This window comes from Equus caballus, chromosome 10 (assembly GCF_041296265.1).
Source record: "Equus caballus isolate H_3958 breed thoroughbred chromosome 10, TB-T2T, whole genome shotgun sequence".
NCBI classification, from domain to species: Eukaryota; Metazoa; Chordata; class Mammalia; order Perissodactyla; family Equidae; genus Equus; species Equus caballus.
This window is the reverse complement of record NC_091693.1, coordinates 8009234-8021173: the sequence shown is the minus strand read 5'-3', so window position 1 is coordinate 8021173 and position 11940 is coordinate 8009234. Positions and strand designations below refer to the sequence as shown.

The following is an 11940-nucleotide window of genomic DNA, read 5'->3' as shown; positions in this document are numbered from 1 at the left end:
AGTTGAGTCCAGCCGCAAGGCCTTCTGGGAACTGTTGTGCTCTGGCACGTCCGTTGGGAGGCGGGCGCGGAGGATGGTTCAGCGTTGCCGGCGCCTCGCCCAGACCTTCCTGCGGGTCTCCGTCACCCAGCCTCCCAGAAACTGCGTGCTGGATGCGCATTCGGGCGTTTCCGGCAGGTGACGCTGCCGCGTACTTGCAGCGGGGTATAGGGAAGGGCCTGGAGCCGTCTGGGCTGCATCCCGGCGCGCGCGTGACGGGGCGGGGCCTTTTAGGAGGCCGGGAGAGTCCTGAGTAGCGGCCGTGCGTGCGGAGTGCTCGCGGTGGGAGTACGCTCCTGGAGAGTGGGTGGGGTTGTTGGAACAGGGAAGTGTGGTGGGAGTTAGTGTGTGGGGGGTTGTGATCCTGTGTGTGTGCTTGTGCTAATGTGTGTGAGTGATGGTGTGTGTGTGCAATGGAGTAATTGTGATGGGATGTGTCTGTCATGGTGATGTTTGTGGTTGTGTGCGATTGTGATGACGTGTGTGGTGTTGTCTGTGTGATTGTCATGAAAGGTCTGTGGTGAGGTGTTTGTGATATATGTGTGGTGGTTCTTACGTGATTTGGCTTGTGTAGCCTTTGTCATAGCCGGTAACTGCTTGAAAAAACATTTGTCTTGGGTTTCAAGTGGTCGTCCTTCCCCATTGGCTACTCCTTTTTAGTCTCCTTTGCTGCCTTTTCCCCTCCAGAAGTTCTTGACGTGTTCTGTTGCTTTTCAGTTTTCCTTGGTGATGCTTTCCAGATTCATTATCTCATCATCTTATGGCTTGCTCTTTTATTATGTGCATTGGTAAGCTGTTGCCATGATAATGATGCTGCCAACAAATCACCCCTAAATTCGGTGGCATACAACAGCAAGCATTTATTCTCATGTTCGCCAGTTTGCAGGTTCTCTGTCTTCAGCTTATCTAGGCTGCGCTTGGCTGAGTGGCTGGGCTGCAGGATGGATTTAGATCTCCACGTGTGTTCTTTCTGCAGCTTTAGCTAAAAGAATTGTGGTTATTAGGATATGTTCTTCTCATTGTGGGTCACTGGAGCACAAGACAGATCTCACAAACACCCTTAAAACCTCTGCTCCCAAATATGCTAATATTACATTAGCCAAAGCAAGCCACATGGCTAAGCTTGACGTTAATTATACCTGTTACCGGAACATTGGGTTCTTATTGTCCCCCAGGATGGAAGTCAAGATCGACAAGAAATGGGAGTAGAAAAGTAAAAGTTCATTAGCTTGTGCACAGGAGAGGCACAAGGGAGCCGTTGCGAAAGGAAAGGGGCAGGTGACCAGCTTATTCGGGAGCAGGATTGTGGGGCTTTTGTTAGGCAGAGGCTGGGGAGGAGTGCCTTGTCATGGCATGGAGAGGTGGGGTTGTGCTTCTGCTTGCACTGTTGTTCAACATGCTACCACGTGCGTTGCATGTATCATTAGCATGCTAGCTTTCTACCCCGGGTGTGATTTTTTTCTATACTAATGGGGCTAGGGTCACCTTCAGTGGACTCCTGAGTTCTAGGGTGCATGTGGAAGCCCAAGAAAGTCCAGAGGCTGCCGAATGTAGATCTTGGTGGCCTCTGTCTGATTCTCCTAGCTTGCCAATTGGTTAGGGGCCTTAGCTTGTTAGGCCAGGGGCCTTGCAGATGGTCCTGTCTTGTTAGGCTGGTTCCTGTCTCATACCCACCGTTGGATAGTGAGGCAGAGTTAACGTGGCAAAAAGTGTGAATGTATAATCCTGTTAGAGGGGGCTGAAGAATTGAGACCAACATTCCAATCTACCACATTAAGAAGCATGCCTCTATTCTGGTGAATGTGTTTTAGTCTACGTTCTCTTTTGTCTGATAGTGTTGCTTTTCAGGTTTTGTTATTGTGAGTATTTTCCAGGCATTTTATTTTCCAACCCTTTCTCTTTGTGTCTTTATGCTTCAGGTACATCTCTTGTACAGAGCATATTGCTGGGCTTTTTTCCCCCTTTTATCCTGTTTGTTATTTTAATAGGTGAGTTTAATTCATTTACATTTATTGTGATTGCTCATATAAATTTGTTTTATTTTCTATTTATTATGCAGGTATACCTTAGCCTCTTTTCTCTCTCCACTGCTTTGGTTTCTGTTCTTATTGTTGAATTTTTAACGGGCATGTTTAACAAAACCCGCACTTAAACAAGACTTTAGAACACTTGAACTCCAAACTACACACCCATTTCTGTTATTCTTGTTTGATATATTATTTTCTTCTAGTTTCAATACCCCAAATTAGTAATAGTATTTCATTTGTTCAACTTATATATGTATTTTTTAAAATTGTGGTAAAATACAGATAACAAACACATAACATGAAATTTACCATATTAATATCTGCACTCCTATGTTCATTGCAGTAGCCAAGATTGGAAACATCTATCCATCAACAGATGAATGAATAAAGAAAATGTGGTACACACATACAATGGAATATTATTCAGCCTTAAGAAAGAAGGGAATCTTGCCATTTGTGACAACGTGGATGAACCTTGAGGACCTTATGCTATGTGAAATAAGCCAGTCACAGCACAAATACTACATGATTCCTTTTATATGAAGTATCTAAAATAGACTCAAAGAAACAGAGGATAAAATAGCGGTTGCCAGGGGCTGGAAGAAAGAGGGAAATGGAAAATTGCTTTTCAGTGGGTACAAAGTTTGTTATGCAAGATGAATAAGTTCTAGAGATCTGTACGACATAGTACCTATATTAACAGTATAGTATTATGCACTTTAAAATATGTTAAGAGAATAGATACCATGTTAAGTGTTCTTACCAAAAAAACATAAAACACAAAGAACACAAGCAAATTTTTGGAGATGATGGGTATGTTTAGTACTTTGGTTGTGGTATTGGTATCACAGATGTATGCGTATGTCCATAGAACTCTTTTCACCTTGCAAAACAGAAACTCTTCACCCATTAAACAATAACTCCCTGATCCTTCTCTCTGCCACCCAGGCAACCACCGTTCTACTTTCTGTTTCTATGAATTTGACTACTTTATGTACCTCATATAAGCCAGATCATACAGTATGTGTTCTTTTGTGACTGGTTTATTTAACTTAGTATAATGTCTCCAAGGTTCATCCATGTTAAAGCGTGTGTCAGAATTTCTTTCCTTTTTCAGGCTGAATAATATTCCATTGTGTGTATATACTGTAGTTTGTTTATCCATTCACAGGTCAGTGGACATGGGTTGTTTCCACCTTTTGACTATTGCAAATAATGCTGCTATAAACGTGGGTGTTCAAATATCTGTTCGAGTCCCTGATTTCGGTTCTTTTGGATATATACCCAGAAGTGGAATTTCTGTATCATATGGTAATTCTCTTTTTGATTTTTTTGACTAGCATACTGTTTTTCATAGTAGCTACACCATTTTATCAACATTTTTTTGACATCTACTATCAACGACAGAAACAGACAAAAATAAATCCCTGTTTTCATGGAGTTTAAATGAGAGGGTGGACAGACAATATGTATGACAACTATGTATGTAATTTGTTAGTGATAATTGCTTTGGGGGAAAAAATAGAAACCATGTGAGTGATATTAGTAGTATATCCCAAGCATAGCACTTCTCAAAATTTATTATAATTGAATGTTTTCTGTTTTATCATACAGAGCAAGGATTAGTCTACTCTCTTATGTATCATTTTTTTTACCCTTTTACCTAGCAAAGACTCATAGCAGATGATAAATTAATATTTCTTAATATCCATTTTATCTATTCATCCAATAACGTAACATGAGTATAATTTTCATTTCAAATGAAGAGTATGGAAATTCTAAATTGCAACTCTCTTTTACCTCACTTGCTAAGATGGATAGGAAATGGAGTAGCTGCATCTCTTTTTAACTCCAAATCTGGGTTCGCTGCAAATCTGAGTGTTTTTTGACTCAATTTTATGTCTGTCATGGCATCAGGCCTATACCTTTATGCTGACAGAAGATATTTGAGGAGCAAATGTTATGTGAATGTCACTATTATATTCACTTTGTTTCTGGACTCTTGGTGTCTCTGTTGAGCACTAGGTTTAACCTAGGTTGCTGAGTCTTTGAGTTTTCCTCCAGACTCCTGCTGTCTCTGCATCCAGCATCTCTGGTCAGTGACTCCAGGGAATGTGAATTACAAGCAAGGAAGCTAATTGTTCAGGACTGATTAGTTATCTATTATTATGTAACAAATTACCTCAAAATTTGGTGGCTTAAACAACAATAAACATTATCTCATGGTTTCTTTGGGGAGTGGAGAGTGACTTAGCTGGGTATTCTGGCTTGGATATTTCATGAAGTTGCAGTCAAGGTGTCTGCAGGGCTGCAGTCATTAGAAGGCTAGACTGGAGCTGGAGGATTTGCTTCCAAGATGGCTGGCAAGTTATTGTTGGCTGCTGACAGGAGCCTCTCCCTAGGGCTGGTTGAGAGTCTTCATGGCATGGTGGGTGGCTTCCCACAAAGAGCGTGATTCAAAAATGTGCAAGACAGAAGCCGCAATGTGTTTTATGACCTAATCTTGGAAGTCATACATTGTGATTCCTGCAGTATCCTGTTGGTTATATAGGTCAACTCTATTCAGTGTGGGAGGGGTGTAGAAAAAGCTGAAGGCAGTGATCATTGGGAGCCATCTTAGAGGCTAGTTACCGTTACGGGTCCAGTAAGAAGACATTAGGTAAATTGGATTTATATTGTAAACCCACAGGTCCTGGCTCCACGAAGATAAGACAGATCTGTGATGTGAGTAGAAAGAAGATTGAAGAGCAGGTATCTATCGTGGAAGAAGATCTCCTGACCTGAGATGACCTCCAGAGGCTGGAGTGTCCTGGGATAGAGTGGGCCCGGGAATTGCTGGAGCTGCAGTCTATCTTTACCCTTCTGTTCAGAATGGGCGAGGCCTGAATGACATCTCAACCTTCAGAGATCAGCAGTAGCTGTGTGGCAATGGAGCATTTGAGCCAGATGATGGGAAGGAGAGGTGAGGTGGTTCAGAGATCAGCAGAGTTTAGGAGAGGAAGGCTGTACGTTCAGGGACAGAGTAAAAAGAGTTAGAAAATTCAGTACTCCTACCAAGAAAGTTCACATGGGTGTTATTGACTGTGTTGGGTAGACATTTGTATTCACCTGACTATTTGATTCTTTAAAAATAAATGTTTTAAATGTCATTTCTGTTTTTCTTAAATACATTTTAGAAAGTGCTGTTAAATATTATAACCATAAACAAAAGTTTCCTATTCCATCCTTACCCATCCCCTGTTCCCACTTTCCAGAGGCAACCTTTGAACATTTTTTTTTGGATATTCCAGTATTCAGCTCCACCTTTATGAATAACGTCTTCATACTGCTAATGCTTGATTTCTCAGGCTTAGACATTTCCTACTGACATTTGACATTGGAGATAAGGATTTATGTCTGTTTTCTACCTAACCCCTTCCTTGTTGCCCTCACCTCACCCTCCCCCCCTTCTCCTTGCCCTTCTTTCTAATATGGTGTTTTATTAGAGGTTGAAGGTTGACCATATGTCAGGATCTGTATCCATTTTCTTTTGAGCTAGTCAATTTTCCCAGCAAGAAGTCCTAGATTTTGCTTGAGGAATATAAGCCAGAACTCCTGCTTTGAGGAGGCAAACAAAGGAAGAAAGGTGGGGAAGCACTGGACACAACACAGGGACACACGACCTCATCTTACAATATGACAACTTTCACTTAATTCTTTTATTTTCTATACATTGCTTCAACTCCATATTCATTTCCGTTTTTCAGCCCCACCCCAAACTCCTGCCTGCAGAAGTAGCTCGTGCCCCCATTCCTGAGCTTTTTCTTGAGGAAGATCAGCCCTGAGCTAACATCTGCTGCCAATCCTTCTCTTTTTGCTGAGGAAGATTGTCCCTGAGCTAACATCCGTGCCCATCTTCCTCTACTTTATATGTGGGACGCCTGCCACAGCATGGCTTTGCCATGTGGTGCCATGTCCACCCCTGGGATCCAAACCGGCGAACCCCAGGCTGCCGAAGCGGAATGTGCAAACTTAACCACTGCGCTACTGAGCCGGCCCCCATTCCTGAGCTTGTAAAGGGTTCTGCCATGGTTTCCCCACCCTCCCCTCACCCTCACTTAAGGTTCAGCTTTCTCTAGTTAAGTTAGAATACCAGTCATCTGTCTGCTCTCTAGCTTCTAAAATTTTGTTGACATCTCTCATCTGCTGACAAGACATCTCTTGTCTTCTATATTCTTTGACCTTGTGAGATTCAACTTCCTTTGTTCCTTTCATTTTGGTTGGGTTTGGGAGAGAACAGAAATAAATGCAAGTATTCAGTCTTCCATTTTTCACCTAAAGGCCCTGAGTTTTTTAGGGTAAAAAATAAATCAATTAAGTTATTTAAAAATGTCATTAGAGTCATACCTGCATTTCATTCTGTCATTTGAATGTTCCACAATGCCTATAACTTGTCTCTGATTAAAGTTTTTTTCAAATTTTTACAGTGCTTTATAAATGATTTAATCCTTAAATCTTTGTAGTATTTATTACTATGTACTTAAGATAAATTTTCTATTAAGAATAAAATAGCAGGTTCTTTAGGAAATACTATATCGTCAGTAGATTCATTGGACACCCTATATTTAGCCCTCCAGAAATTGCCGTTGGACTCTCTATGATTAAATTAGTTATCCATGTACATTTCAGTGTCTTTATAGCCTGGTGGTAGTTAACATTTCTCAGTGCTCTGAGGAACATTATAGGAGATATTATACCCACCTGGTACTGAAGATTTCCTTTGTCTGGAGCTTTGAAGTAAATCTGATTTATTTCTCTTCCCTCAGCTTGGCGTTCTCAGGACTCTGCCCTTTTCAAGGAAGAAGAGGATATGACCAGGTCTCTTGTACGTTTTAAGCATTTATTTGTTGCTGCATTATTTTGCAATGCAGTTGCAGTGGGTTACCTTAACCTACCAGTAAGTTGGAAAACTAAATCAATGAAAATTAAGGTGAGGAAAAACGCAGATAGAAGATCAGAACCAGTTGAAATTTCAGATATGGCTGTGCAGAAAGAGATCCATACAGAATTATTAAAGTTGAGTTCAAATTTGAATATGCTGTGGAGAAGCAGAAGCAAACTGGGACACAGAAGTTTCCATAATTTGCACTGTTTATGCAAAGCTTATAATTAAGGAAAGAAAAAGCCGTTCATTGGTACCTAGGTCAAAAAGAAATTTCAAAATAATTCTGAAATTCTTGTAATATTAAACTCAGTTTTTTTAAAGTCTGTCTTGGCTAAAGATTAAAAACTGAAATCTGGAAGACTAAATGAAACACGTCTTTCAAATGATCTTACACATGCAGTCATGGGCCACATAATGACATTTTGGTCAATGAGGGATGGCATATGTGACAATGGTCCCATAAGATTGTGCCGTAGAGCCTAGGTGTGTAGTAGGCTATACCATCCAAGTTTGTGTAAGTGCACTCTGATGTTCACATAAGGAAGCTGCCAAAAGACTTATTTCTCAGAACATAGCCCTGGCGTTAAGCAGTACATGACTGTATATTTTCTTCAGTTGAGATTTTTACATGTTGAGCTAAAATATATACTAATATTTTATGGCAAAATCTTATAGTTCTGGTCTTCATAGCACTCTACATCTTTCTTTTATGGTCTCAGAAGATACAGTATTCCTTATCTTCTTATAAAATGACTCATTCTCCTCTGCTCCTGATTCTTTTTGTTTCCAACTCTGGAATCCGCCACACAAATGTTTAAATCCCTCACACAAATATTTTTTAAAAATTAAATTTTTTTTTAAAAGATTTTATTTTCCCTTTTTCTCCCCAAAGCCCCCCGGTACATAGTTGTGTATTTTTAGTTGTGGGTCGATTCTAGTTGTGGCATGTGGGATGCTGCCTCAGCATGGCTTGATGAGTGGTGCCATGTCCACACCCAGGATTCGAACCGGCAAAACCCTGGGCCACCGAGCAGAGCGCGCAAACATAACCACTCTGCCACAAGGCTTGCCCCTAAATATTTTAAATATTTTCCACTTCAGTGCCTCTTTTCCTCAGCTCATATTTCCCATCCTGAAACACACACACACCTCTTTTGATCATTATGATCATGTGGCTTATCCAGTTATTTCTCCTGTTGGCAGAGTGGTTTTCTGGGCCTAGACAGACTTGGTTTGAAATCTTGGCTCAACAACTTACTGAATGCATGATTATAGACAAGTTTCTTAATCTCTTTGACCTCAGTTTCATCATCTGTAAGTGGGGATAGTAGTAGTGTTTATCATGTGGGAATGTTGGCAGGGTTAAATGCACTGTAAGTGATAGTGCTCCATAAATGATAAGTATTAGTAATTGTTAGCTGGATCAGTCTTTCCTACTTGAAAAGGGTTTTAGATATGTTGGCTGTACTCATTGACCTGCCTTTTTAGTTTAACATATGAAACCAATAAAAGAAGATGTCTGATTTGGATTCATAAAATTAATCCTTTTTAGTAAAACTACCATAAACACTGTAATAAGGCAAAACTGGAAACAGTTTTTGTAATACATACAGCAGAAATATACTAACAATTCAGAAAATTGGATGAAGAACACAAAGAAGCAGTTAGAAGAAACGCAAGTGCCCAATAAATATTTAAACATAATCATGTCACAAAGAAATAGACCATTCAGATTTGCGGATACATTTTTTAGGTGTATTCTGAATTGGTGTGTAATGACCTTCTTTTATGAGAGGATTCCAAATGATTCACACATGCAATTTTTTTAGAGTAAAGAGCTGGAGATGAAGGAGTTGTGATCCTCAAATAGGACACTCTAGCTGTCAAAAAATTCACAGCAGTTCCTTTCAGATACAAGAGCCAGGGGCCGGCCCAGTGGCGCAGCGGTTAAGTGTACACATTCCACTTCGGCAGCCCAGGGTTCGGCAGTTCAGATCCCAGGCGCAGACATGGCACCGCTTGGCAAGCCATGCTGTGCTAGGCGTCCCACATATAAAGTAGAGGTGGATGGGCACAGATGTTAGCTCAGGGCCAGTCTTCCTCAGCAAAAAGAGGAGGATTGGCAGCAGTTGTTAGCTCAGGGCTAATCTTCCTCAAAGAAATAAATAAATAATAAATACATAAAAAAAATAAGAAGCAGATGTTTTGGTTTGGACTGTCACGTAGAAGTGGACTGCCTATATTCCTGGGCATACAGTCCCAAATTCATTCTAGAATATAGATATGAATATATCCCATGGCAGTTTTTATTTATATGTGAATAGACTACACAGCAGCTAGAGAAATCCTCTACAACAGTAACAGCTTTATTGAGTACTTATTGCGTGCCAGGTGTACTGTGCTGTAAATTTACGTAACTTATTTCATGTGATCATTATCAAAAGCTTATAAAGTAGGTATTTATTTTTTACAGAGAAGGGGAGTGAAGCACAGAGGTTAAGAAGTTTACCTAACTTCATGCATCCAGTGTGTAGTAAAGCCAGGATTCAAACTCTTACAGCCTGACTCCAGGGCCACACTCTGTGATACTGTACAGGTTGAAGTCCCCTCATGAGTGAAGAAATGAAAATTTTTCCAATTGACTGTTCATATTTATTTGTCCATTTTATATTGTTAGTCCTTTTTCTCCTTGAAATTAGAGAATTTCAAGAATGCCTGCTTCAGCATTAGGATTTATGTAAATATCTTCTAATCTGTCCCTTCTATGGTTTCATGTATCTTTTTGTTGTATAGACACTTTAAGTTTGGATAGTTACATTTAGTGTATGATAAATATGCACGTACAATACGAATTCAGTCAAAATTAATATACAACATCAGTATTTAATAGTCCTTTCTTTCAGGAGTTGCCGCTGTTGGTCTTTTCTAAGGTCTCTTTCCTAATATTAGGTGAAGTAGATAGTCTCTTTTCAAACCCTTGTTTTTCATATTTAGTCTTAAATCCAACTGGAATTTAATTTTGTAATTGGTTTGAGGTAAGGATTTACTGATAATGCTATCAGTAGAATTTTTTTGCATGTAAAAGACCAGTTGTTCCAACACCATTTATTAAATAGATCTTTGTGATGCCACCATCATATACATGCTTAATTGTTTCTAGGCTTTTTATTCTTTAATCTATTTGTCTATATCTATACCAGTACTATACTGTTTGTGTGTGTGTGTGTTTACATTGTTTTAGTTACTATAAATTTATAATAACTCTATTTGCTTGGACATGGATTTTCCCACTTTCTGCCACAGACATGTTGTTCTTAGGTTTTCAAAAACTTCTCAGCTATTTTGGGACCTCCATGATTCCATTTGAATTGTAGAATCAGTTTATCTAGTTCTAGGGAAAAATATCCTGTTGGGATTTTAATTAGAATTGCAAAGAATGTATAGACTAATTGGAGAAGAATTGAGTGAAATATCTTTTCTATCTATCACAAAGATGTTTCAATTTAAGGGAATCTTTTTGTTTTTCTCCCCAAGCCCCAGCACATAGTTGTATATCCTAGTTGTAAGTCATTCTAGTTCTTCTGTGTGGGTTGCTGCAACAGTGTGGCTTAATTAGCAGTGTGTAGGTTGGTGCCCAGGATCCAAACCAGTGAACCTTGGGCCGCTGAAGCAGAGGGCGTGAACCACTATCCACTGGACCATCCCCCTAGATACATTTTTTTTTTTTTTTGAGGAAGATTGGCACTAAGGGGCTGGCTCCATGGCCGAGTGGTTCAGTTTGCGCGCTCCTCTGTGGCAGCCCAGGGTTCAGATCCTGGGCATGGACATGGCACCGCTCGTCAGGCCACGTTGAGGCGGCCTCCCACATCCTACAACTAGAAGGACCTGCAACTAAGATATACAACTATGTACAGGGGGGTTTGGGGAGATAAAGCCAAAAAAAAAAAAAACGGAAGAAGATTGGCAACAGTTGTTAGCTCGCTCAGATGCCAATCTTTAAAAAAAAACGCCTCTTTAAAAAAAAAAAAGATTGGCACTAAGCTAACATCTGTTTCCAATCTTCCTCTTTTTCTTTTTCTCCCCAAGCCCCAGCACATAGTTGTATATCCTAGTTGTAAGTCATTCTAGTTCTTTTATGTGGGATGTTGCCACAGCATGGCTTGAGTGGTGTGTAGGTCCGTGCCCAGGATCCAAATGGGCGAACACCAGGCCACTGAAGCAGAGTGTGTGAACTTAACCATTTAGCCATGGGGCTGGCCCCCTAAATACATTTTTAGTATACACTTTTTTGGATAAGATACATCATTATTAAATCAATATAAATTCTCCTTAAATTAACCTTCAGATTTATCTGAACCTTGATAAAGATTCTAAATATTTTTGTTAGAATAAGGCAAGTCTATTCAAGCTGAGTCTAGAATACATTTGGAAATAAAAATGTGTACAATATCCAAGAAAGAAATGAAAAAATCTTGTGTGTCATGCTCTAAGTTTCTAAAGGAATATTTAATATTTTTGTAACTTAATAAAAACAAAACTTTTTTTTTTTTTAAGATTTTATTTTTCCTTTTTCTCCCCAAAGCCCCCTAGTACATAGTTGTATATTCTTAGTTGTGGGTCCTTCTAGTTGTGGCATGTGGGACGCTGCCTCAGCATGTCCTAATGAGTGGTGCCATGTCCGCACCCTGGATCTGAACTGGCGAAACCCTGGGCCGCCGAAGCAGAGCGCACAAACTTAACCACTCGGCCATGGGGCTGGCCCCCAAAAAACGCTTTTGTAAAAAGTTGCCAGTCGGCATATACACCACAGAACTGACTTGTAATTACTTTTATTCCCTCACTGTAAACTTTATTATTTTAAAAAAATATTTGTCCTATTAAGTACCTTAAAAGTGAGGGAGAGGAAAGTGCTGTGATTCCAGCAACAAGTCTGGAAATGTTAAGGCTTCT

The 11940-nt window shown here is 39.9% G+C and overlaps 1 protein-coding gene across 17 annotated transcripts in view; it reads left to right on the top strand.

The window, feature by feature from the left end:
• The first annotated feature begins 26 nt into the window (after window positions 1-26).
• Window positions 27-11940, top strand: part of ZNF568 (zinc finger protein 568) — a 43786-nt gene continuing 31872 nt past the window's right edge. For 2 of the 17 annotated variants that reach the window (XM_070224205.1, XM_070224201.1), the window contains exons 1-4: window positions 42-177; window positions 1959-2027; window positions 4756-5028; window positions 6872-6923. Coding sequence is in view for 10 of the 17 variants with exons in the window: in XM_070224200.1 (XP_070080301.1) it covers window positions 4953-5028; window positions 6872-6930 (135 nt within the window). In the remaining 7 variants the exon portion in view is untranslated. Of the gene's footprint in view, window positions 347-1958; window positions 2028-3237; window positions 3378-4755; window positions 5029-6871; window positions 6931-11940 lie in introns of those variants that run through there. The other 15 variants (XM_014733100.3, XM_005596215.4, XM_070224207.1 and 12 more) reach the window with 12 other exon arrangements.